This window comes from Sebastes fasciatus, chromosome 6, assembly GCF_043250625.1.
Source record: "Sebastes fasciatus isolate fSebFas1 chromosome 6, fSebFas1.pri, whole genome shotgun sequence".
Lineage (NCBI taxonomy): Eukaryota > Metazoa > Chordata > Actinopteri > Perciformes > Sebastidae > Sebastes > Sebastes fasciatus.
Window position 1 is genome coordinate 37,593,360 of NC_133800.1, and position 25,947 is coordinate 37,619,306.

At 36.5% G+C, this 25,947-nt stretch overlaps 1 protein-coding gene across 1 annotated transcript in view; it reads left to right on the top strand.

Annotated features, from left to right (window-relative positions):
• The window catches only part of c5 (complement component 5), a 43,740-nt gene that overhangs the window by 2,170 nt on the left and 15,623 nt on the right, over positions 1-25,947 (top strand). The window contains exons 6-21 of the mRNA XM_074639824.1: positions 12,906-12,988; positions 13,089-13,179; positions 13,272-13,380; positions 13,464-13,596; positions 14,071-14,186; positions 14,275-14,463; positions 15,005-15,208; positions 15,285-15,497; positions 16,193-16,342; positions 16,449-16,575; positions 16,671-16,736; positions 17,406-17,597; positions 18,831-18,915; positions 20,931-21,013; positions 22,584-22,723; positions 22,837-23,070. Of these exons, the coding sequence (XP_074495925.1) occupies positions 12,906-12,988; positions 13,089-13,179; positions 13,272-13,380; positions 13,464-13,596; positions 14,071-14,186; positions 14,275-14,463; positions 15,005-15,208; positions 15,285-15,497; positions 16,193-16,342; positions 16,449-16,575; positions 16,671-16,736; positions 17,406-17,597; positions 18,831-18,915; positions 20,931-21,013; positions 22,584-22,723; positions 22,837-23,070 (2,215 nt within the window). The remainder of the gene's footprint in view (positions 1-12,905; positions 12,989-13,088; positions 13,180-13,271; positions 13,381-13,463; positions 13,597-14,070; positions 14,187-14,274; positions 14,464-15,004; positions 15,209-15,284; positions 15,498-16,192; positions 16,343-16,448; positions 16,576-16,670; positions 16,737-17,405; positions 17,598-18,830; positions 18,916-20,930; positions 21,014-22,583; positions 22,724-22,836; positions 23,071-25,947) is intronic.

Genomic DNA, 25,947 nt, shown 5'->3' on the forward strand with positions numbered 1-25,947 from the left:
AAAACCAAAACTAAGACCATTAAAAACCAAAGTAAGACCTTTAAAACCCAAACTAAGACCTTTAAAAACCAAAGTAAGACCTTTAAAACCCAAACTAAGACCATTAAAAACCAAAGTAAGACCTTTAAAACCCAAACTAAGACCATTAAAAACCAAAGTAAGACCTTTAAAACCCAAACTAAGACCTTTAAAAACCAAAGTAAGACCTTTAAAAACCAAACTAAGACCTTTAAAAACCAAAGTAAGACCTTTAAAAACCAAAGTAAGACCTTTAAAACCCAAACTAAGACCATTAAAAACCAAAGTAAGACCTTTAAAACCCAAACTAAGACCATTAAAAACCAAAGTAAGACCTTTAAAAACCAAACTAAGACCTTTAAAAACCAAAGTAAGACCTTTAAAAACCAAAGTAAAGCCATTAAAAACCAAAGTAAGACCTTTAAAACCCAAACTAAGACCTTTAAAAACCAAAGTAAGACCTTTAAAAACCAAACTAAGACCTTTAAAAACCAAAGTAAGACCTTTAAAAACCAAAGTAAGACCTTTAAAACCCAAACTAAGACCTTTAAAAACCAAAGTAAGACCTTTAAAAACCAAACTAAGACCTTTAAAAACCAAAGTAAGACCATTAAAAACCAAAGTAAGACCTTTAAAAACCAAAGTAAGACCTTTAAAAACCAAACTAAGACATTTAAAAACCAAACCAAGACCTTTTAAAACCAAAGTAAGACCTTTAAAAACCAAACTAAGACATTTAAAAACCAAACTAAGACCTTTAAAAAAAAAAGTAAGACCTTTAAAAAACAAACTAAGACCTTTAAAAAAACAAACCAAGACCTTTAAAAACCAAATTAAGACCTTTAAAAACCAAACTAAGACCATTAAAAAACAAAGTAAGACCTTTAAAACCCAAACTAAGACCTTTAAAAACCAAAGTAAGACCTTTAAAAACCAAACTAAGACCTTTAAAAACCAAAGTAAGACCTTTAAAAACCAAAGTAAGACCTTTAAAACCCAAACTAAGACCTTTAAAAACCAAACTAAAGCCATTAAAAACCAAACTAAGACATTTAAAAACCAAACCAAGACCTTTTAAAACCAAAGTAAGACCTTTAAAAACCAAACTAAGACATTTAAAAACCAAACTAAGACCTTTAAAAAAAAAAGTAAGACCTTTAAAAACCAAACTAAGACCTTTAAAAAAACAAACCAAGACCTTTAAAAACCAAACTAAGACCTTTAAAAACCAAACTAAGACCATTAAAAACCAAAGTAAGACCTTTAAAAACCAAAGTAAGACCTTTAAAAACCAAACTAAGACATTTAAAAACCAAACCAAGATCTTTTAAAACCAAAGTAAGACCTTTAAAAACCAAACTAAGACATTTAAAAACCAAACTAAGACCTTTAAAAAAAAAAGTAAGACCTTTAAAAACCAAACTAAGACCTTTAAAAAAACAAACCAAGACCTTTAAAAACCAAAGTAAGACCTTTAAAAACCAAACTAAGACATTTAAAAACCAAACTAAGACCTTTAAAAAAAAAAGTAAGACCTTTAAAAAACAAACTAAGACCTTTAAAAAAACAAACCAAGACCTTTAAAAACCAAATTAAGACCTTTAAAAACCAAACTAAGACCATTAAAAAACAAAGTAAGACCTTTAAAACCCAAACTAAGACTATTAAAACCCAAACTAAGACCTTTAAAAACCAAACTAAAGCCATTAAAAACCAAACTAAGACATTTAAAAACCAAACCAAGACCTTTTAAAACCAAAGTAAGACCTTTAAAAACCAAACTAAGACATTTAAAAACCAAACTAAGACCTTTAAAAAAAAAAGTAAGACCTTTAATAACCAAACTAAGACCTTTAAAAAAACAAACCAAGACCTTTAAAAACCAAACTAAGACCTTTAAAAACCAAACTAAGACCATTAAAAACCAAAGTAAGACCTTTAAAAACCAAAGTAAGACCTTTTAAAACCAAAGTAAGACCTTTAAAAACCAAACTAAGACATTTAAAAACCAAACTAAGACCTTTAAAAAAAAAAGTAAGACCTTTAAAAACCAAACTAAGACCTTTAAAAAAACAAACCAAGACCTTTAAAAACCAAAGTAAGACCTTTAAAAACCAAACTAAGACATTTAAAAACCAAACTAAGACCTTTAAAAAAAAAAGTAAGACCTTTAAAAACCAAACTAAGACCTTTAAAAAAACAAACCAAGACCTTTAAAAACCAAATTAAGACCTTTAAAAACCAAACTAAGACCATTAAAAAACAAAGTAAGACCTTTAAAACCCAAACTAAGACTATTAAAAACCAAACTAAGACCTTTAAAAACCAAACTAAGACCATTAAAAACCAAAGTAAGACCTTTAAAACCCAAACTAAGACCATTAAAAACCAAATTAAGACCTTTAAAAACCAAACTAAAGCCATTAAAAACCAAAGTAAGACCTTTAAAACCCAAACTAAGACCTTTAAAAACCAAAGTAAGACCTTTAAAAACCAAACTAAGACCTTTAAAAACCAAAGTAAGACCTTTAAAAACCAAAGTAAGACCTTTAAAACCCAAACTAAGACCATTAAAAACCAAAGTAAGACCTTTAAAAACCAAAGTAAGACCTTTTAAAACCAAAGTAAGACCTTTAAAAACCAAACTAAGACATTTAAAAACCAAACTAAGACCTTTAAAAACCAAACTAAGACCTTTAAAAACCAAAGTAAGACCTTTAAAAACCAAAGTAAGACCTTTAAAACCCAAACTAAGACCATTAAAAACCAAAGTAAGACCTTTAAAACCCAAACTAAGACCATTAAAAACCAAAGTAAGACCTTTTAAAACCAAAGTAAGACCTTTAAAAACCAAACTAAGACATTTAAAAACCAAACTAAGACCTTTAAAAACCAAACTAAGACCTTTAAAAACCAAAGTAAGACCTTTAAAAACCAAAGTAAGACCTTTAAAACCCAAACTAAGACCATTAAAAACCAAAGTAAGACCTTTAAAACCCAAACTAAGACCATTAAAAACCAAAGTAAGACCTTTAAAAACCAAACTAAGACCTTTAAAAACCAAAGTAAAGCCATTAAAAACCAAAGTAAGACCTTTAAAACCCAAACTAAGACCTTTAAAAACCAAAGTAAGACCTTTAAAAACCAAACTAAGACCTTTAAAAACCAAAGTAAGACCTTTAAAAACCAAAGTAAGACCTTTAAAACCCAAACTAAGACCTTTAAAAACCAAACTAAGACCTTTAAAAACCAAACTAAGACCTTTAAAAACCAAAGTAAGACCATTAAAAACCAAAGTAAGACCTTTAAAAACCAAAGTAAGACCTTTAAAAACCAAACTAAGACATTTAAAAACCAAACCAAGACCTTTAAAACCCAAACTAAGACCATTAAAAACCAAAGTAAGACCTTTAAAAACCAAACTAAGACCTTTAAAAACCAAAGTAAGACCTTTAAAAACCAAAGTAAGACCTTTAAAAACCAAAGTAAGACCTTTAAAACCCAAACTAAGACCTTTAAAAACCAAACTAAGACCTTTAAAAACCAAACTAAGACCTTTAAAAACCAAAGTAAGACCATTAAAAACCAAAGTAAGACCTTTAAAAACCAAAGTAAGACCTTTAAAAACCAAACTAAGACATTTAAAAACCAAACCAAGACCTTTTAAAACCAAAGTAAGACCTTTAAAAACCAAACTAAGACATTTAAAAACCAAACTAAGACCTTTAAAAAAAAAAGTAAGACCTTTAAAAAACAAACTAAGACCTTTAAAAAAACAAACCAAGACCTTTAAAAACCAAATTAAGACCTTTAAAAACCAAACTAAGACCATTAAAAAACAAAGTAAGACCTTTAAAACCCAAACTAAGACCTTTAAAAACCAAAGTAAGACCTTTAAAAACCAAACTAAGACCTTTAAAAACCAAAGTAAGACCTTTAAAAACCAAAGTAAGACCTTTAAAACCCAAACTAAGACCTTTAAAAACCAAACTAAAGCCATTAAAAACCAAACTAAGACATTTAAAAACCAAACCAAGACCTTTTAAAACCAAAGTAAGACCTTTAAAAACCAAACTAAGACATTTAAAAACCAAACTAAGACCTTTAAAAAAAAAAGTAAGACCTTTAAAAACCAAACTAAGACCTTTAAAAAAACAAACCAAGACCTTTAAAAACCAAAGTAAGACCTTTAAAAACCAAACTAAGACATTTAAAAACCAAACTAAGACCTTTAAAAAAAAAAGTAAGACCTTTAAAAAACAAACTAAGACCTTTAAAAAAACAAACCAAGACCTTTAAAAACCAAATTAAGACCTTTAAAAACCAAACTAAGACCATTAAAAAACAAAGTAAGACCTTTAAAACCCAAACTAAGACTATTAAAAACCAAACTAAGACCTTTAAAAACCAAACTAAGACCATTAAAAACCAAAGTAAGACCTTTAAAACCCAAACTAAGACCATTAAAAACCAAATTAAGACCTTTAAAAACCAAACTAAAGCCATTAAAAACCAAAGTAAGACCTTTAAAACCCAAACTAAGACCTTTAAAAACCAAAGTAAGACCTTTAAAAACCAAACTAAGACCTTTAAAAACCAAAGTAAGACCTTTAAAAACCAAAGTAAGACCTTTAAAACCCAAACTAAGACCATTAAAAACCAAAGTAAGACCTTTAAAACCCAAACTAAAACCTTTAAAAACCAAAGTAAGACCTTTAAAAACCAAAGTAAAGCCATTAAAAACCAAAGTAAGACCTTTAAAACCCAAACTAAGACCTTTAAAAACCAAAGTAAAACCTTTAAAAACCAAACTAAGACCTTTAAAAACCAAAGTAAGACCTTTAAAAACCAAAGTAAGACCTTTAAAACCCAAACTAAGACCTTTAAAAACCAAACTAAGACCTTTAAAAACCAAACTAAGACCTTTAAAAACCAAAGTAAGACCATTAAAAACCAAAGTAAGACCTTTAAAAACCAAAGTAAGACCTTTAAAAACCAAACTAAGACATTTAAAAACCAAACCAAGACCTTTAAAACCCAAACTAAGACCATTAAAAACCAAAGTAAGACCTTTAAAAACCAAACTAAGACCTTTAAAAACCAAAGTAAGACCTTTAAAAACCAAAGTAAGACCTTTAAAAACCAAAGTAAGACCTTTAAAACCCAAACTAAGACCTTTAAAAACCAAACTAAGACCTTTAAAAACCAAACTAAGACCTTTAAAAACCAAAGTAAGACCATTAAAAACCAAAGTAAGACCTTTAAAAACCAAAGTAAGAACTTTAAAAACCAAACTAAGACATTTAAAAACCAAACCAAGACCTTTTAAAACCAAAGTAAGACCTTTAAAAACCAAACTAAGACATTTAAAAACCAAACTAAGACCTTTAAAAAAAAAAGTAAGACCTTTAAAAAACAAACTAAGACCTTTAAAAAAACAAACCAAGACCTTTAAAAACCAAATTAAGACCTTTAAAAACCAAACTAAGACCATTAAAAAACAAAGTAAGACCTTTAAAACCCAAACTAAGACCTTTAAAAACCAAAGTAAGACCTTTAAAAACCAAACTAAGACCTTTAAAAACCAAAGTAAGACCTTTAAAAACCAAAGTAAGACCTTTAAAACCCAAACTAAGACCTTTAAAAACCAAAGTAAGACCTTTAAAAACCAAACTAAGACCTTTAAAAACCAAAGTAAGACCTTTAAAAACCAAAGTAAGACCTTTAAAAACCAAACTAAGACATTTAAAAACCAAACCAAGACCTTTTAAAACCAAAGTAAGACCTTTAAAAACCAAACTAAGACATTTAAAAACCAAACTAAGACCTTTAAAAAAAAAAAAGTAAGACCTTTAAAAACCAAACTAAGACCTTTAAAAAAACAAACCAAGACCTTTAAAAACCAAACTAAGACCTTTAAAAACCAAACTAAGACCATTAAAAACCAAAGTAAGACCTTTAAAAACCAAAGTAAGACCTTTAAAAACCAAACTAAGACATTTAAAAAGCAAACCAAGACTTTTTAAAACCAAAGTAAGACCTTTAAAAACCAAACTAAGACATTTAAAAACCAAACTAAGACCTTTAAAAAAAAAAGTAAGACCTTTAAAAACCAAACTAAGACCTTTAAAAAAACAAACCAAGACCTTTAAAAACCAAAGTAAGACCTTTAAAACCCAAACTAAGACCATTAAAAACCAAAGTAAGACCTTTAAAACCCAAACTAAGACCTTTAAAAACCAAACTAAGACCTTTAAAAAAACAAACCAAGACCTTTAAAAACCAAATTAAGACCTTTAAAAACCAAACTAAGACCATTAAAAAACAAAGTAAGACCTTTAAAACCCAAACTAAGACCTTTAAAAACCAAAGTAAGACCTTTAAAAACCAAACTAAGACCTTTAAAAACCAAAGTAAGACCTTTAAAACCCAAACTAAGACCATTAAAAACCAAAGTAAGACCTTTAAAACCCAAACTAAGACCATTAAAAACCAAAGTAAGACCTTTAAAAACCAAACTAAGACCTTTAAAAACCAAAGTAAGACCTTTAAAAACCAAAGTAAAGCCATTAAAAACCAAAGTAAGACCTTTAAAACCCAAACTAAGAACTTTAAAAACCAAAGTAAGACCTTTAAAAACCAAACTAAGACCTTTAAAAACCAAAGTAAGACCTTTAAAAACCAAAGTAAGACCTTTAAAACCCAAACTAAGACCTTTAAAAACCAAAGTAAGACCTTTAAAAACCAAACTAAGACCTTTAAAAACCAAAGTAAGACCATTAAAAACCAAAGTAAGACCTTTAAAAACCAAAGTAAGACCTTTAAAAACCAAACTAAGACATTTAAAAACCAAACCAAGACCTTTTAAAACCAAAGTAAGACCTTTAAAAACCAAACTAAGACATTTAAAAACCAAACTAAGACCTTTAAAAAAAAAAGTAAGACCTTTAAAAAACAAACTAAGACCTTTAAAAAAACAAACCAAGACCTTTAAAAACCAAATTAAGACCTTTAAAAACCAAACTAAGACCATTAAAAAACAAAGTAAGACCTTTAAAACCCAAACTAAGACCTTTAAAAACCAAAGTAAGACCTTTAAAAACCAAACTAAGACCTTTAAAAACCAAAGTAAGACCTTTAAAAACCAAAGTAAGACCTTTAAAACCCAAACTAAGACCTTTAAAAACCAAACTAAAGCCATTAAAAACCAAACTAAGACATTTAAAAACCAAACCAAGACCTTTTAAAACCAAAGTAAGACCTTTAAAAACCAAACTAAGACATTTAAAAACCAAACTAAGACCTTTAAAAAAAAAAGTAAGACCTTTAAAAACCAAACTAAGACCTTTAAAAAAACAAACCAAGACCTTTAAAAACCAAACTAAGACCTTTAAAAACCAAACTAAGACCATTAAAAACCAAAGTAAGACCTTTAAAAACCAAAGTAAGACCTTTTAAAACCAAAGTAAGACCTTTAAAAACCAAACTAAGACATTTAAAAACCAAACTAAGACCTTTAAAAAAAAAAGTAAGACCTTTAAAAACCAAACTAAGACCTTTAAAAAAACAAACCAAGACCTTTAAAAACCAAAGTAAGACCTTTAAAAACCAAACTAAGACATTTAAAAACCAAACTAAGACCTTTAAAAAAAAAAGTAAGACCTTTAAAAACCAAACTAAGACCTTTAAAAAAACAAACCAAGACCTTTAAAAACCAAATTAAGACCTTTAAAAACCAAACTAAGACCATTAAAAAACAAAGTAAGACCTTTAAAACCCAAACTAAGACTATTAAAAACCAAACTAAGACCTTTAAAAACCAAACTAAGACCATTAAAAACCAAATTAAGACCTTTAAAAACCAAACTAAAGCCATTAAAAACCAAAGTAAGACCTTTAAAACCCAAACTAAGACCTTTAAAAACCAAAGTAAGACCTTTAAAAACCAAACTAAGACCTTTAAAAACCAAAGTAAGACCTTTAAAAACCAAAGTAAGACCTTTAAAACCCAAACTAAGACCATTAAAAACCAAAGTAAGACCTTTAAAACCCAAACTAAGACCATTAAAAACCAAAGTAAGACCTTTAAAAACCAAACTAAGACCTTTAAAAACCAAAGTAAGACCTTTAAAAACCAAAGTAAAGCCATTAAAAACCAAAGTAAGACCTTTAAAACCCAAACTAAGACCTTTAAAAACCAAAGTAAGACCTTTAAAAACCAAACTAAGACCTTTAAAAACCAAAGTAAGACCTTTAAAAACCAAAGTAAGACCTTTAAAACCCAAACTAAGACCTTTAAAAACCAAACTAAGAACTTTAAAAACCAAACTAAGACCTTTAAAAACCAAAGTAAGACCATTAAAAACCAAAGTAAGACCTTTAAAAACCAAAGTAAGACCTTTAAAAACCAAACTAAGACATTTAAAAACCAAACCAAGACCTTTAAAACCCAAACTAAGACCATTAAAAACCAAAGTAAGACCTTTAAAAACCAAACTAAGACCTTTAAAAACCAAAGTAAGACCTTTAAAAACCAAAGTAAGACCTTTAAAAACCAAAGTAAGACCTTTAAAACCCAAACTAAGACCTTTAAAAACCAAACTAAGACCTTTAAAAACCAAACTAAGACCTTTAAAAACCAAAGTAAGACCATTAAAAACCAAAGTAAGACCTTTAAAAACCAAAGTAAGACCTTTAAAAACCAAACTAAGACATTTAAAAACCAAACCAAGACCTTTTAAAACCAAAGTAAGACCTTTAAAAACCAAACTAAGACATTTAAAAACCAAACTAAGACCTTTAAAAAAAAAAGTAAGACCTTTAAAAAACAAACTAAGACCTTTAAAAAAACAAACCAAGACCTTTAAAAACCAAATTAAGACCTTTAAAAACCAAACTAAGACCATTAAAAAACAAAGTAAGACCTTTAAAACCCAAACTAAGACCTTTAAAAACCAAAGTAAGACCTTTAAAAACCAAACTAAGACCTTTAAAAACCAAAGTAAGACCTTTAAAAACCAAAGTAAGACCTTTAAAACCCAAACTAAGACCTTTAAAAACCAAAGTAAGACCTTTAAAAACCAAACTAAGACCTTTAAAAACCAAAGTAAGACCTTTAAAAACCAAAGTAAGACCTTTAAAAACCAAACTAAGACATTTAAAAACCAAACCAAGACCTTTTAAAACCAAAGTAAGACCTTTAAAAACCAAACTAAGACATTTAAAAACCAAACTAAGACCTTTAAAAAAAAAAAAGTAAGACCTTTAAAAACCAAACTAAGACCTTTAAAAAAACAAACCAAGACCTTTAAAAACCAAACTAAGACCTTTAAAAACCAAACTAAGACCATTAAAAACCAAAGTAAGACCTTTAAAAACCAAAGTAAGACCTTTAAAAACCAAACTAAGACATTTAAAAACCAAACCAAGACTTTTTAAAACCAAAGTAAGACCTTTAAAAACCAAACTAAGACATTTAAAAACCAAACTAAGACCTTTAAAAAAAAAAGTAAGACCTTTAAAAACCAAACTAAGACCTTTAAAAAAACAAACCAAGACCTTTAAAAACCAAAGTAAGACCTTTAAAAACCAAACTAAGACCTTTAAAAACCAAACTAAGACCTTTAAAAAAACAAACCAAGACCTTTAAAAACCAAATTAAGACCTTTAAAAACCAAACTAAGACCATTAAAAAACAAAGTAAGACCTTTAAAACCCAAACTAAGACCATTAAAAACCAAACTAAGACCTTTAAAAACCAAACTAAGACCATTAAAAACCAAAGTAAGACCTTTAAAAACCAAATTAAGACCTTTAAAAACCAAACTAAGACCATTAAAAAACAAAGTAAGACCTTTAAAACCCAAACTAAGACCATTAAAAACCAAACTAAGACCTTTAAAAACCAAACTAAGACCATTAAAAACCAAAGTAAGACCTTTAAAAACCAAACTAAGACATTTAAAAACCAAACCAAGACCTTTTAAAACCAAAGTAAGACCTTTAAAAACCAAACTAAGACATTTAAAAACCAAACTAAGACCTTTAAAAAAAAAAAAGTAAGACCTTTAAAAACCAAACTAAGACCTTTAAAAAAACAAACCAAGACCTTTAAAAACCAAACTAAGACCTTTAAAAACCAAACTAAGACCATTAAAAACCAAAGTAAGACCTTTAAAAACCAAAGTAAGACCTTTAAAAACCAAACTAAGACATTTAAAAACCAAACCAAGACCTTTTAAAACCAAAGTAAGACCTTTAAAAACCAAACTAAGACATTTAAAAACCAAACTAAGACCTTTAAAAAAAAAAGTAAGACCTTTAAAAACCAAACTAAGACCTTTAAAAAAACAAACCAAGACCTTTAAAAACCAAAGTAAGACCTTTAAAAACCAAACTAAGACATTTAAAAACCAAACTAAGACCTTTAAAAAAAAAAGTAAGACCTTTAAAAACCAAACTAAGACCTTTAAAAAAACAAACCAAGACCTTTAAAAACCAAATTAAGACCTTTAAAAACCAAACTAAGACCATTAAAAAACAAAGTAAGACCTTTAAAACCCAAACTAAGACCATTAAAAACCAAACTAAGACCTTTAAAAACCAAACTAAGACCATTAAAAACCAAAGTAAGACCTTTAAAAACTAAAGTAAGACCTTTAAAAACCAAACGTACTACGACTAAGATATAAAATTATATATATGCACATTCTGATTCCAGGGTGTTTATAATGTTATTGATGTGATTCCAGGTTGTTTTTAATGTTATTAATGTGATTCCAGTTTTTTTTTAATGATGTTAATGTGATTCCAGGGTGTTTATAATGTTATTGATGTGATTCCAGGTTGTTTTTAATGATGTTAATGTGATTCCAGGGTGTTTATAATGTTAATGATGTGATTCCAGGTTGTTTTTAATGATGTTAATGTGATTCCAGGGTGTTTATAATGTTATTGATGTGATTCCAGGTTGTTTTTAGTGATGTTAATGATGTGATTCCAGGTTGTTTTTAGTGATGTTAATGATGTGATTCCAGGTTGTTTTTAGTGATGTTAATGATGTGATTCCAGGTTGTTTTTCATGATGTTAATGTGATTCCAGGTTGTTTTTAGTGATGTTAATGATGTGATTCCAGGTTGTTTTTAGTGATGTTAATGATGTGATTCCAGGTTGTTTTTCATGATGTTAATGATGTGATTCCAGGTTGTTTTTAGTGATGTTAATGTGATTCCAGGTTGTTTTTAGTGATGTTAATGTGATTCCAGGTTGTTTTTAGTGATGTTAATGATGTGATTCCAGGTTGTTTTTAGTGATGTTAATGATGTGATTCCAGGTTGTTTTTCATGATGTTAATGTGATTCCAGGTTGTTTTTAGTGATGTTAATGATGTGATTCCAGGTTGTTTTTAGTGATGTTAATGATGTGATTCCAGGTTGTTTTTCATGATGTTAATGATGTGATTCCAGGTTGTTTTTAGTGATGTTAATGATGTGATTCCAGGTTGTTTTTAGTGATGTTAATGATGTGATTCCAGGTTGTTTTTCATGATGTTAATGATGTGATTCCAGGTTGTTTTTAGTGATGTTAATGATGTGATTCCAGGTTGTTTTTAGTGATGTTAATGATGTGATTCCAGGTTGTTTTTCATGATGTTAATGATGTGATTCCAGGTTGTTTTTAGTGATGTTAATGTGATTCCAGGTTGTTTTTAGTGATGTTAATGTGATTCCAGGTTGTTTTTAGTGATGTTAATGATGTGATTCCAGGTTGTTTTTAGTGATGTTAATGTGATTCCAGGTTGTTTTTAGTGATGTTAATGATGTGATTCCAGGTTGTTTTTAGTGATGTTAATGATGTGATTCCAGGTTGTTTTTAGTGATGTTAATGATGTGATTCCAGGTTGTTTTTCATGATGTTAATGATGTGATTCCAGGTTGTTTTTAGTGATGTTAATGATGTGATTCCAGGTTGTTTTTAGTGATGTTAATGATGTGATTCCAGGTTGTTTTTCATGATGTTAATGATGTGATTCCAGGTTGTTTTTAGTGATGTTAATGATGTGATTCCAGGTTGTTTTTAGTGATGTTAATGATGTGATTCCAGGTTGTTTTTAGTGATGTTAATGATATGATTCCAGGTTGTTTTTAGTGATGTTAATGTGATTCCAGGCTGTTTATAATGTTAATGATGTGATTCCAGGTTGTTTTTAATGATGTTAATGTGATTCCAGGTTGTTTTTAATGTTATTAATGTGATTCCAGGTTGTTTTTAATGATGTTAATGTGATTCCAGGTTGATTTTAATGTTATTAATGTGATTCCAGGTTGTTTTTAATGATGTTAATATTATTCCAGGTTGTTTTTAATGATGTTAATGTGATTCCAGGTTGTTTTTAATGTTATTAATGTGATTCCAGGTTGTTTTTAATGTTATTAATGTGATTCCAGGTTGTTTTTAATGTTATTAATGTGATTCCAGGTTGTTTTTAATGTTATTAATGTGATTCCAGGTTGTTTTTAGTGATGTTAATGATGTGATTCCAGGTTGTTTTTAGTGATGTTAATGATATGATTCCAGGTTGTTTTTAGTGATGTTAATGTGATTCCAGGCTGTTTATAATGTTAATGATGTGATTCCAGGTTGTTTTTAATGATGTTAATGTGATTCCAGGTTGTTTTTAATGTTATTAATGTGATTCCAGGTTGTTTTTAATGATGTTAATGTGATTCCAGGTTGATTTTAATGTTATTAATGTGATTCCAGGTTGTTTTTAATGATGTTAATATTATTCCAGGTTGTTTTTAATGATGTTAATGTGATTCCAGGTTGTTTTTAATGTTATTAATGTGATTCCAGGTTGTTTTTAATGTTATTAATGTGATTCCAGGTTGGGGATTTGGTCCATTGAAGCCTCGTACTCTGATGATTTCACCACAACAGCGAGAGCAGACTTTGAGGTTAAAGAATATGGTAACAACAACACAATAAAACTGCTCTATCAGATATCATATCAACCAGATCTCAGTATGAATAAAGTGTCAAATGTAAATTATTAATTGTTCTGTGTCAGTTCTTCCCAGTTTCTCCATCCTGGTGGAACCAGAAGCTAACTACGTTAGCTACGGCAGCTTCAACCGTTTCAACTTCAAGGTTTCAGCCAGGTGAGAAACACTCTGACGTCATGTTCACATATCCATATGAACATAAACACAACGTCAGTATGTGTGAATGAGACCGAGCGTGTGTCTCTCAGGTATCTCCACGGCGCTCCGGTGGCTGACGGCGAAGTGTGTCTGCGTTACGGTTACGTTAGCGGGACGGATCCTCCGGTTATCATCCCCAGCTCCTTCACCAGAGAGAGAGTAAGACACGTGCTTTTACTACGTATTAACTCCTCATAGACAACATGTTTATAGTTTAACCTGTCGCTTTCTGTGTCCTTCAGTTGTCTTCCACAGGTGAGGTGGACGTGACTGTGAACATGGAGAAGGTCCTGTCCAAACACGACGGATCCAAAGACCTCAACAGTCTGGTGGGGAAGTACCTGTACATCGCTGTCCTGCTGCAGGAGGACACAGGTACGCAGCCTTTATCCAAGTCTTAAACCTGAGATTTAAAGCCTTAAACCTGAGATTTAAAGCCTTAAACCTGACATTTAAAGTCTTAAACCTGAGAATTAAAGTCTTAAACCTGAGAATTAAAGTCTTAAACCTGAGATTTAAAGCCTTAAACCTGAGATTTAAAGTCTTAAACCTGATATTTTAAGTCTTTAACCTGACATTTAGTCTTAAACATGACATTGTAAGTCTTAAACCTAACATTTTAAGTCTTAAACCTGACATTTAAAGCCTTAAACCTGACATTTAAATTCTTAAACCTGAGATTTAAAGTCTTAAACCTGACATTTAAAGCCTTAAACCTGACATTTAAAGCCTTAAACCTGACATTTAAAGCCTTAAACCTGAGATTTAAAGCCTTAAACCTGACATTTAAAGCCTTAAACCTGAGATTTAAACTCCTAAACCTGAGATTTAAACTCACCTGTCTGTCAGGTGGGATCACTCAGGAGGCGGAGTTCGCTGCAGTGAAGTTCGTTAAATCCCCGTACAGCCTAAGCCTGGTCTCCACGCCGCCCTTCATCAAACCTGGACTTCCTTATAACATCCAGGTGAGTCCAGACGTCACACCTGCTCACCTCTACCTGCTGTTAGGTGAAGAACAAGCTTTAATACGGTGACGTCATGATGTCTGTACAGGTGCTGGTGAAGGATCACCTGGACAAACCGGTGAACCGGGTTCAGGTGCGTCTGGTGGAGCGACAGCTGTTCAGACAGGGGAGGGACAGCGAGGACATCCCCTGTCCCGACAGCGCCAACAGCCAATCAGACGGCCTCGCTGTCTTCATCTGCAACACGCCCAGCGAAGCAGTCAGAGCTGTGCTGAAGGTGAGGAGGAGGAGGAGCAGGAGGAGGAGAGGGAGAGGAGAGGAGTAGAGGAGGAGGAGGAGGAGGAGGAGAGGAGAGGAGAAGAGGAGGAGGAGGAGGAGGAGGAGGAGGAGGAGGAGGAGGAGGAGGAGGAGGAGGAGGAGGAGGAGGAGGAGGAGAAGAGGAGGAGGAAGAGGAGGAGAGGAGAGGAGAAGAGGAGGAGAGGTGGAGGTGGAGGAGGAGGAGGAGGAGGAGGAGGAGGAGGAGGAGGAGGAGGAGGAGGAGGAGGAGGAGGAGGAGGAGGAGGAGGAGGAGAAGAGGAGGAGGAAGAGGAGGAGGAGGAGGAGGAGGAGAGGGAGAGGAGAGGAGAAGAGGCGGAGGAGGAGGAGGAGAGGAGAGGAGAAGAGGAGGAGGAGGAGGAGGAGGAGGAGGAGGAGGAGAGGAGGAGGAGAAGGAGGAGGAAGAGGAGAGGAGGAGGAGGAGGAAGAGTAGAGGAGGCGAAGAGGAGGAGGAGAACTTGTTTACATGTTGTTAACTTGTGGCCTTGTTGTTGTTGACTCAGTTTGAGACGGCGGACGGCGTCCTCCCAGCAGCCAGTCAGGCCAGTCTGAGTCTGGAGGCGTTGGCGTATCACTCTCCGAACCAGCGCTACCTGTACATCGACCCGCCGCTGCCGGGCCGCGGCCTCAATGTGGGACGCTTCTCCAACGTCAAGGTGTACTCGGCCACGCCCTCCTACGTGCCCGTCAGAGCCCTCAGCTACCTGGTGAGGAAACGACGATGCACGTCTGTAGTCGGTGTTTGTCCCGTTTCCATAGTTACTGATGACATCACCCCCTCAGGTGCTCTCCAAAGGGAAGGTGGTTCATTTCGGCAGTCAGAAGTTCGTCTCCAGCGGCGACCACAAACAGACCGTGAGCTTCGAGGTGACGCCGTCCATGGTCCCGTCCATCAGGCTGCTGGTCTACTACATCCTGTACGGAGAGGGGACGTCTGAGCTGGTGGCCGACTCCGTCTGGCTGGACGTCACCGACAAGTGTGTCAACGGACTGCAGGTACTACCAGATACCGGCTGGACGCGAAAACACATACATTGACATTTAAAGCTTTAAGCCTGACATTTATAGTCTTAAACCTGACATTTAAAGTCTTAAACCTGAGATTTAAAGTCTTAAACCTGAGATTTAAAGCCTTAAACCTGACATTTATAGTCTTAAACCTGACATTTAAAGCCTTAAACCTGACATTTAAAGCCTTAAACCTGATATTTAAAGCCTTAAACCTGACATTTAAAGCCTTAAACCTGACATTTATAGTCTTAAACCTGACATTTAAAGCCTTAAACCTGACATTTAAAGCCTTAAACCTGATATTTAAAGCCTTAAACCTGACATTTAAAGCCTTAAACCTGATATTTAAAGCCTTAAACCTGACAGTTAAAGCCTTAAACCTGACATTTAAAGCCTTAAACCTGACATTTATAGTCTTAAACCTGAGATTTAAACTCCTAAACCTGAGATTTAAACTCACCTGTCTGTCAGGTGGGATCACTCAGGAGGCGGAGTTCGCTGCAGTGAAGTTCGTTAAATCCCCGTACAGCCTGAGCCTGGTCTCCACGCCGCCCTTCATCGAACCTGGACTTTAGAAGCCTTGATCCTGACATTGTAACCCTTAAACCTGACCTGTGTATAATGTGTGTGTTGTATTGTGTGTGTGTGTGTGTGTGTGTGTGTGTGTGTGTGTGTGTCAGACTGACCTGTCGTATCGTAGTCGGGTCTACAAACCGAAGGAAAACCTCCGTCTGGACATCCGGACCAATCAGGAGGGTCTGGTCGCTCTGTCTGCTGTTGACTCCGCCCTCTACACGCTGCGTCCTAACTACAGGGACCCCGTTACTAGGGTAACGCACAAAACATCCACAGTACACTTTGTTTATTATTATTATTATTATTATGTGGAGTTGCTGTGAAACGGCAGTAACAGGAAGTACGTCCGGTGGCTCGCAGGTTCTGCGTCACCTCGAGCAAAGCGACCTGGGCTGCGGTGGAGGCGGCGGCAAAGACAGCGCGGACGTCTTCCGATTGGCCGGCCTCACCTTCATCACCAACGCCAACGCCCAACCGTCAGCCAGCAGTACGTCAATCAGACAACCAACCAATCAGTGACCACACACTGGGTTTTAATGATGGAGTTAACGTGTGTGTGTGTGTGTGTGTGTGTGTGTCCAGGTGAGGCGTGCACGGCTGCCATGCGTCCGAAGCGAGCTCTGTCTGAAGAGGAGAAGGAAAAGAAAGGTGAACAAGCTACTCTGGACCTGTGACATGACATCTTTGTTGGCGTGGGTCAGAGGTCAGGGGTCAAAGGTCAGGGGTCAGAGGTCAGCAACCTGCGTCTCTTCAGCTCCTCTCCAGTGGCTCCCTGTGGAGTTTTAAACATGGAAATGAATAATTGTTTTTTGTTTACGTTTTCATTTTTATTAATCATTGTTGTAGGTCTATGGTACGACGGTACGACGGAGTATTAGGGCCACATTGAGGAAAAAATCAATCTGAGATTTCATGAACAAAGTCATAATATTATAAAGTATTCATTTTAGGTGTTATTTTCTTTTATTCTCGTAATATTCTGACTTTATTGTGTAAATCTCAGATGTTTTTTCCCTCAATGTGGTCCTAATACTCCGTAGTACATTGTCTCTTTGGCCCTCACTGCATTAGACTGATATACTATATACTATATTATATATAAATATATATATATATACTATATAAACTGTGTTTCCTTCATCACAATGATCACATGTTTTGCGGCTCCAGACAGATTTATTTTATTTTGTTGTGCCTAAGATGTCTCTTTAGATGGTAAAGGTTGCTGAGCCCTGACCCCTGACCCCTGACCCCGGGTGTGGGGTAATGTGACTGAACAGTAGACGGTAGATTAACGGTGTCTGTGTGTCCGTCCAGCGGCGTCCTACGGCCCGGTGAAGACGTGCTGTGAACAGGGCATGAAGTACATCCCAAAGAGCGTCACCTGCCACCAGTTCGCCTTGCAGACCTTCAGGAAACACCATCGCTGCCGACAGGCCTTCAGGGCCTGCTGCGAGTTCGTCCAACAGCACCTGGACCAGAACCAGGACCTCGTCCTGGCACGCCACGGTCAGTCTGGACTCATCACACACACACACACACACACTGACAGACAGGAAGTCCACGTTAAGAGAGGTCATCACCTGGTGGCCTCTTTACTCTGTTAGTTACCATGGTGACGTGTTAGTAGCCATGGTGACGTGTTCGTAACCATGGTGACCTGTTAGTAGCCATGGTGACGTGTTAGTAGCCATGGTGACGTGTTAGTAGCCATGGTGACCTGTTAGTAGCCATGGTGACGTGTTAGTAGCCATGGTGACGTGTAAGTAGCCATGGTGACGTGTTCGTAACCATGGTGACCTGTTAGTAGCCATGGTGACGTGTTCGTAACCATGGTGACCTGTTAGTAGCCATGGTGACGTGTTAGTAGCCATGGTGACGTGTTAGTAGCCATGGTGACCTGTTAGTAGCCATGGTGACGTGTTAGTAGCCATGGTGACGTGTAAGTAGCCATGGTGACGTGTTCGTAACCATGGTGACCTGTTAGTAGCCATGGTGACGTGTTCGTAACCATGGTGACGTGTTAGTAGCCATGGTGACCTGTTAGTAGCCATGGTGACGTGTTAGTAGCCATGGTGACCTGTTAGTAGCCATGGTGACGTGTAAGTAGCCATGGTGACGTGTTCGTAACCATGGTGACCTGTTAGTAGCCATGGTGACGTGTTCGTAGCCATGGTGACGTGTTAGTAGCCATGGTGACGTGTTAGTAGCCATGGTGACCTGTTAGTTACCATGGTGACGTGTTAGCTACCATGGTGACCTGTTAGTTACCATGGTGACGTGTTCGTAGCCATGGTGACCTGTTAGTAGCCATGGTGACGTGTTAGTAACCTTGGTGACGTGTTTAGTGGCCGGAGCGTTAAGTGGAGGCAGAATGATTCTCTGAACACTAGTTGAGGTAGTGAACATGAACCAACGGGACCAGATTAGACCCCTACGCCGCTGGAGACGACTGCAGGAGGAGGAGACGGCTGGCTAACGCTAGCTAGCTAACTAACACCTGCTCTCCTCCCGGTGAAGTCGTCTCCTGGCGGCGAGGAGTGATGCAGAGGGACCGTGACCCGGCGCTGTCCTCTGTTGGACTCATTTCCTGTAGCATGTAGCAACCTCATCATGTAGTACCCAATACAAGGGTTTATAGCTATGCTAGCTGCTAACATTAGCATGGCTCAGCTGCAGCTTTATAAACATGTTCATCTATATTGTGTGTGTGTGTGTGTGTGTGTGTGTGTGTGTGTGCAGCGATGGGTGCGGACTTCGACGTGGCTCCGTCTCTGGTCCGGAGCTTCTTTCCGGAGAGCTGGCTGTGGGAGGTGCAGCGCGTCAGGTGACACGAATCAAACACACCCACCAGCCTCTGTTTGCTTGTTTATTTATTTGGACAGAAACATTAAGAAATTAAACGCAGTGGTGGAAAGTAACTAAGTACATTTACTCCAGTACTGTACTAACATGTTGATGCTTTTGTACTTTTGCTTAAAGGGGCTGTTAGTAAGAATCCTAAATGTCTTGTTAACAGCTTCACCTGTGTCCGTTAAGTCAACTAAAGTCAGCGTCCTGTTGCTGGCGCTTGTGCTCGCTCTACATAGACATGAAGGAGCATCGCTCAACACAGTGAGGAGACACACGTCAGCTAAAAGCACAATATCACTCTATATCTCAGCTGCTTGGCAGTAATGTTAGCTGACCAGACCAAGGTCTCTCCATGAATCAATGCTGATCCTAGTGTTGGCTTTTCCCGCCTCAGCCTCCCGACCGCGGCCGGAGGGAACGGGGGAGACGATAACGTTTCTCTCTGCGGAGCCCCGTCACTTCACAAGACACGGGAAACCTCTGTTGGTCTGGAGGAGCTGCAGCAGTTATTTCTGCACAAACGTCCACTGAACATTCACTAGATATTCTCAGAGCTAAACTAACTCTACTGCAGTGTGGAGTGAGCAGCATGCACGTGAGAGGTGGAGCGAGAGAGAGAGAGAAGGAGCGTGGTGTGTGAGTGAAGGCAGGCAGAGGAGCAGAGGAGCAGAGGAGCAGAGACTCCGGTCCTGGAGACCAAAGCTATGGTCTCCCCCGCGTCCTCCGACCGCGGCCAACACTGTTTAACAGCTTCACCAGATACAACCAAGAGGTTTTGGTGCTTCACTGGAGTTTGTGTTGGAGTCTGAGTCTGAACAGCGGAGACACACGAGAGACCATGAGACACACGAGAGACCAGGAGACACACGAGAGACCAGGAGACACACGAGAGACCAGGAGACACACGAGAGACCAGGAGACACACGAGAGACCAGGAGACACACGAGAGACCATGAGACACGAGAGACCATGAGACACACGAGAGACCAGGAGACACACGAGAGACCATGAGACACACGAGAGACCATGAGACACGAGAGACCATGAGACACACGAGAGACCATGAGACACGAGAGACCAGGAGACACACGAGAGACCAGGAGACACACGAGAGACCATGAGACACACGAGACCATGAGACACACGAGAGACCATGAGACACACGAGAGACCATGAGACACACGAGAGACCAGGAGACACACGAGAGACCATGAGACACACGAGAGACCATGAGACACACGAGAGACCATGAGACACACGAGAGACCATGAGACACACGAGAGACCACGAGACACACGAGAGACCACGAGACACACGAGAGACCAGGAGACACACGAGAGACCATGAGACACACGAGAGACCATGAGACACACGAGAGACCACGAGACACGAGAGACCATGAGACACACGAGAGACCATGAGACACACGAGAGACCAGGAGACACACGAGAGACCATGAGACACACGAGAGACCATGAGACACGAGAGACCATGAGACACACGAGAGACCATGAGACACGAGAGACCAGGAGACACACGAGAGACCAGGAGACACACGAGAGACCATGAGACACACGAGACCATGAGACACACGAGAGACCATGAGACACACGAGAGACCATGAGACACACGAGAGACCAGGAGACACACGAGAGACCATGAGACACACGAGAGACCATGAGACACACGAGAGACCATGAGACACACGAGAGACCAGGAGACACCGACCAGCAATGATTTATACCTGGAACAAGTTACTAACAGGACCTTTGAGTCAGATTTATAATGCAGGATTTTTACTGTGTGGACTTTATGTCCTCGTGTCTGGAGCACCGGAACAAACACATTTCCCTGTTTGGGATAATAAAGTTGATCTGAATCCTCATCCACTAAATCACATGAACCCACATAGTCCTCTCTCCCTACGAGCCTCACACCTCTTCAGTCCTCTACAGTCCCTCTAAACGTCGTTGTGTTCTGTGTGTTCAGTCCAGGCATGAAGTCGGCCATCAGGCCTCTACCAGACTCTCTGACCACCTGGGAGATCAGGGCCGTCGGCATGTTCAACAACGGTGAGATCATTCTCCATCCTTCCTTAATGTTCATCATCCCTCCCTCTTCTCTTCCTTCATTTAATCCCCTCATCTCAGTGCCTGTATCGCTGCATCCTGATCAGGTTTTTATTAAACTACAGTTATTTCTATTTAACCATATTTCATTTCTATACCGCTGACATGTAAACATGACAGATTAAAGGAATTGCGACAAGGATGGGATTCGAACCCATGCGTGCAGAGCACAATGGATTAGCAGTCCATCGCCTTAACCACTCGGCCACCTCGTCTGTTGTGAGCCGTGTTTAAGGTGACAAACGGTCGAGTCTATGGAGGACGAAACCTGCCAAAATACAAAATAAATACATAAATGACTCCATAAATGAATAAATATGTTGTTAAATATAGCAAAAATAATATTAAAATAAATATAGCCATGCTCTGACCCCATGACAGCCGTTGGGTGACGGCCCCCTCATTTCCATGATGAGGCAGAAATATATCAGGAAAAGAATACAGAAATAAATAAGTTTGGGTAAATAAATAAGAGGTGAAATGCAAATGGAAAAATCATGAATAAATAAATAAATACATAAATAAATACACATATTAAAAAATTAAAAAATATAAATGAAAAAATGAATATATAATAAATAAATGCAGTAATAAATAAATACATTTAAAAATGATTAAAAGTAAATACATAAATAGGATGGAGGATGCAATCTGCCTAAATCAAAAATAAATCAATAAATGACTCAATAAATAAATAAATATGTCATTAAATGTAGCAAAAATAATATTAAAAATAAATGTAGCCATTAATTAATTGATAAATTGTGAAATAATTTGATATTTCGGTTTAATTTGCTTCTTTATTTATTTATCTTTGTATTAATTCCCTTATTTATTTACTCCTCTGTTTAATTTTCCCTTTTATTTATTTATGTATTTATTTCCTATTAATTTTTAAAATAATTTATTTATATTTATATATAAATTACACAGAAGAGTAAATTATTTATTAGTATTATTTAATTTTGCTACTTTTATTTATTTATCCAGTCATTTATTTATTTTTTGGCTGGTTCCACCCTCCATCATTTTCACCAAGCTATTTAATATATGACATATATTATATTGATAATATAATTTGGAATAATTATGTTACACAACGATACTTGTTGCTGCCCCAGTACATTCACTAATTATATATATATATATATTTATACATCTTCAACCTAATAGCTTATTACAAATTACATATAAACAAAAATGCTATTATGTGAATTAATAAAAAGTTTATTACCATCAACTCAACATTGACTTTCATCCTCCATGTTTTTGTGTAACATGATGTCACCTCGGCAAGTCGTGCACCAACATTTCCGCAGACTTCCTGAGTTGTTGTTCTGACATGAGGAGGCCTTCAGGGGGATTTTCGTGGTTATAAAAGCTGATCACAAGCAGCAGCTGTCAATCTACACAACGCAACACATTCTCACTTCCTGTGCAGGCAGGAAGTAAAGGTCACCACTAGGCTGTGTGACCTGTGTGACCTGTGTGACCTGTGTGTGTCTCTGTGCAGGTGTGTGTGTTGCGGAGCCGGTCCAGGTGGCGGTCAGTCTGCCGCTCAGCGTGGACGTCCCTCTGCCGTATCAGGTGGTCAGAGGAGAGCAGCTGGAGCTGAAGGGCTCCGTGTACAACCAGCAGGCCGACAGCGTCATGGTACCGACCACAGACTACTACATATCCCATCATGCTCTGCTCCTCTGGACTCCTCTGCAGGGAGCTGTAGTTTATCAGAGTGCTGACTGTGGTCTCCTCTTCCTCGTCCTCAGTACTGCGTGACGCTGACGGCCGGCCCGGCGGTGTGCCTGCAGCAGTCCACGCCGGCTGCCGGGGGGGCGGGGCTTCACTCCACCTCCTGCAGCTGGACTCCACTGGCTGCTGGGGGAGTGGGGGGGGTGAGCTTCACCCTGCTGGGTCTGGAGCCTGGACAACACACCCTGACCTTCACCCTGAAGACACGCCATGGAGGGAGAGACGTCCTGGAGAAGAAGCTGAGAGTGGTGGTACGAACACGAGTAGAAACAACTTATACTTTAGTCTTTACCTGCACAGTCCTCCATAATGTTACCTTAACTTATACTTTAGTCTTTACCTGCAGTCCTCCATAATGTTACCTTAACTTATACTTTAGTCTTTACCTGCAGTCCTCCATAATGTTACCTTAACTTATACTTTAGTCTTTACCTGCACAGTCCTCCATAATGTTACCTTAACTTATACTTTAGTCTTTACCTGCAGTCCTCCATAATGTTACCTTAACTTATACTTTAGTCTTTACCTGCACAGTCCTCCATAATGTTACCTTAACTTATACTTTAGTCTTTACCTGCACAGTCCTCCATAATGTTACCTTAACTTATACTTTAGTCTTTACCTGCAGTCCTCCATAATGTTACCTTAACTTATACTTTAGTCTTTACCTGCAGTCCTCCATAATGTTACCTTAACTTATACTTTAGTCTTTACCTGCACAGTCCTCCATAATGTTACCTTAACTTATACTTTAGTCTTTACCTGCACAGTCCTCCATAATGTTACCTTAACTTATACTTTAGTCTTTACCTGCACAGTCCTCCATAATGTTACCTTAACTTATACTTTAGTCTTTACCTGCAGTCCTCCATAATGTTACCTTAACTTATACTTTAGTCTTTACCTGCAGTCCTCCATAATGTTACCTTAACTTATACTTTAGTCTTTACCTGCAGTCCTCCATAATGTTACCTTAACTTATACTTTAGTCTTTACCTGCAGTCCTCCATAATGTTACCTTAACTTATACTTTAGTCTTTACCTGCAGTCCTCCATAATGTTACCTTAACTTATACTTTAGTCTTTACCTGCACAGTCCTCCATAATGTTACCTTAACTTATACTTTAGTCTTTACCTGCAGTTCTCCATAATGTTACCTTAACTTATACTTTAGTCTTTACCTGCACAGTCCTCCATAATGTTACCTTAACTTATACTTTAGTCTTTACCTGCACAGTCCTCCATAATGTTACCTTAACTTATACTTTAGTCTTTACCTGCAGTCCTCCATAATGTTACCTTAACTTATACTTTAGTCTTTACCTGCAGTCCTCCATAATGTTACCTTAACTTATACTTTAGTCTTTACCTGCAGTCCTCCATAATGTTACCTTAACTTATACTTTAGTCTTTACCTGCAGTCCTCCATAATGTTACCTTAACTTATACTTTAGTCTTTACCTGCAGTCCTCCATAATGTTACCTTAACTTATACTTTAGTCTTTACCTGCAGTCCTCCATAATGTTACCTTAACTTATACTTTAGTCTTTACCTGCAGTTCTCCATAATGTTACCTTAACTTATACTTTAGTCTTTACCTGCAGTCCTCCATAATGTTACCTTAACTTATACTTTAGTCTTTACCTGCAGTCCTCCATAATGTTACCTTAACTTATACTTTAGTCTTTACCTGCAGTCCTCCATAATGTTACCTTAACTTATACTTTAGTCTTTACCTGCAGTCCTCCATAATGTTACCTTAACTTATACTTTAGTCTTTACCTGCAGTCCTCCATAATGTTACCTTAACTTATACTTTAGTCTTTACCTGCAGTCCTCCATAATGTTACCTTAACTTATACTTTAGTCTTTACCTGCACAGTCCTCCATAATGTTACCTTAACTTATACTTTAGTCTTTACCTGCAGTCCTCCATAATGTTACCTTAACTTATACTTTAGTCTTTACCTGCAGTCCTCCATAATGTTACCTTAACTTATACTTTAGTCTTTACCTGCACAGTCCTCCATAATGTTACCTTAACTTATACTTTAGTCTTTACCTGCAGTTCTCCATAATGTTACCTTAACTTATACTTTAGTCTTTACCTGCACAGTCCTCCATAATGTTACCTTAACTTATACTTTAGTCTTTACCTGCACAGTCCTCCATAATGTTACCTTAACTTATACTTTAGTCTTTACCTGCAGTCCTCCATAATGTTACCTTAACTTATACTTTAGTCTTTACCTGCACAGTCCTCCATAATGTTACCTTAACTTATACTTTAGTCTTTACCTGCACAGTCCTCCATAATGTTACCTTAACTTATACTTTAGTCTTTACCTGCAGTCCTCCATAATGTTACCTTAACTTATACTTTAGTCTTTACCTGCAGTCCTCCATAATGTTACCTTAACTTATACTTTAGTCTTTACCTGCAGTCCTCCATAATGTTACCTTAACTTATACTTTAGTCTTTACCTGCAGTCCTCCATAATGTTACCTTAACTTATACTTTAGTCTTTACCTGCACAGTCCTCCATAATGTTACCTTAACTTATACTTTAGTCTTTACCTGCAGTCCTCCATAATGTTACCTTAACTTATACTTTAGTCTTTACCTGCACAGTCCTCCATAATGTTACCTTAACTTATACTTTAGTCTTTACCTGCAGTCCTCCATAATGTTACCTTAACTTATACTTTAGTCTTTACCTGCAGTCCTCCATAATGTTACCTTAACTTATACTTTAGTCTTTACCTGCACAGTCCTCCATAATGTTACCTTAACTTATACTTTAGTCTTTACCTGCAGTCCTCCATAATGTTACCTTAACTTATACTTTAGTCTTTACCTGCACAGTCCTCCATAATGTTACCTTAACTTATACTTTAGTCTTTACCTGCAGTCCTCCATAATGTTACCTTAACTTATACTTTAGTCTTTACCTGCAGTCCTCCATAATGTTACCTTAACTTATACTTTAGTCTTTACCTGCAGTCCTCCATAATGTTACCTTAACTTATACTTTAGTCTTTACCTGCAGTCCTCCATAATGTTACCTTAACTTATACTTTAGTCTTTACCTGCAGTCCTCCATAATGTTACCTTAACTTATACTT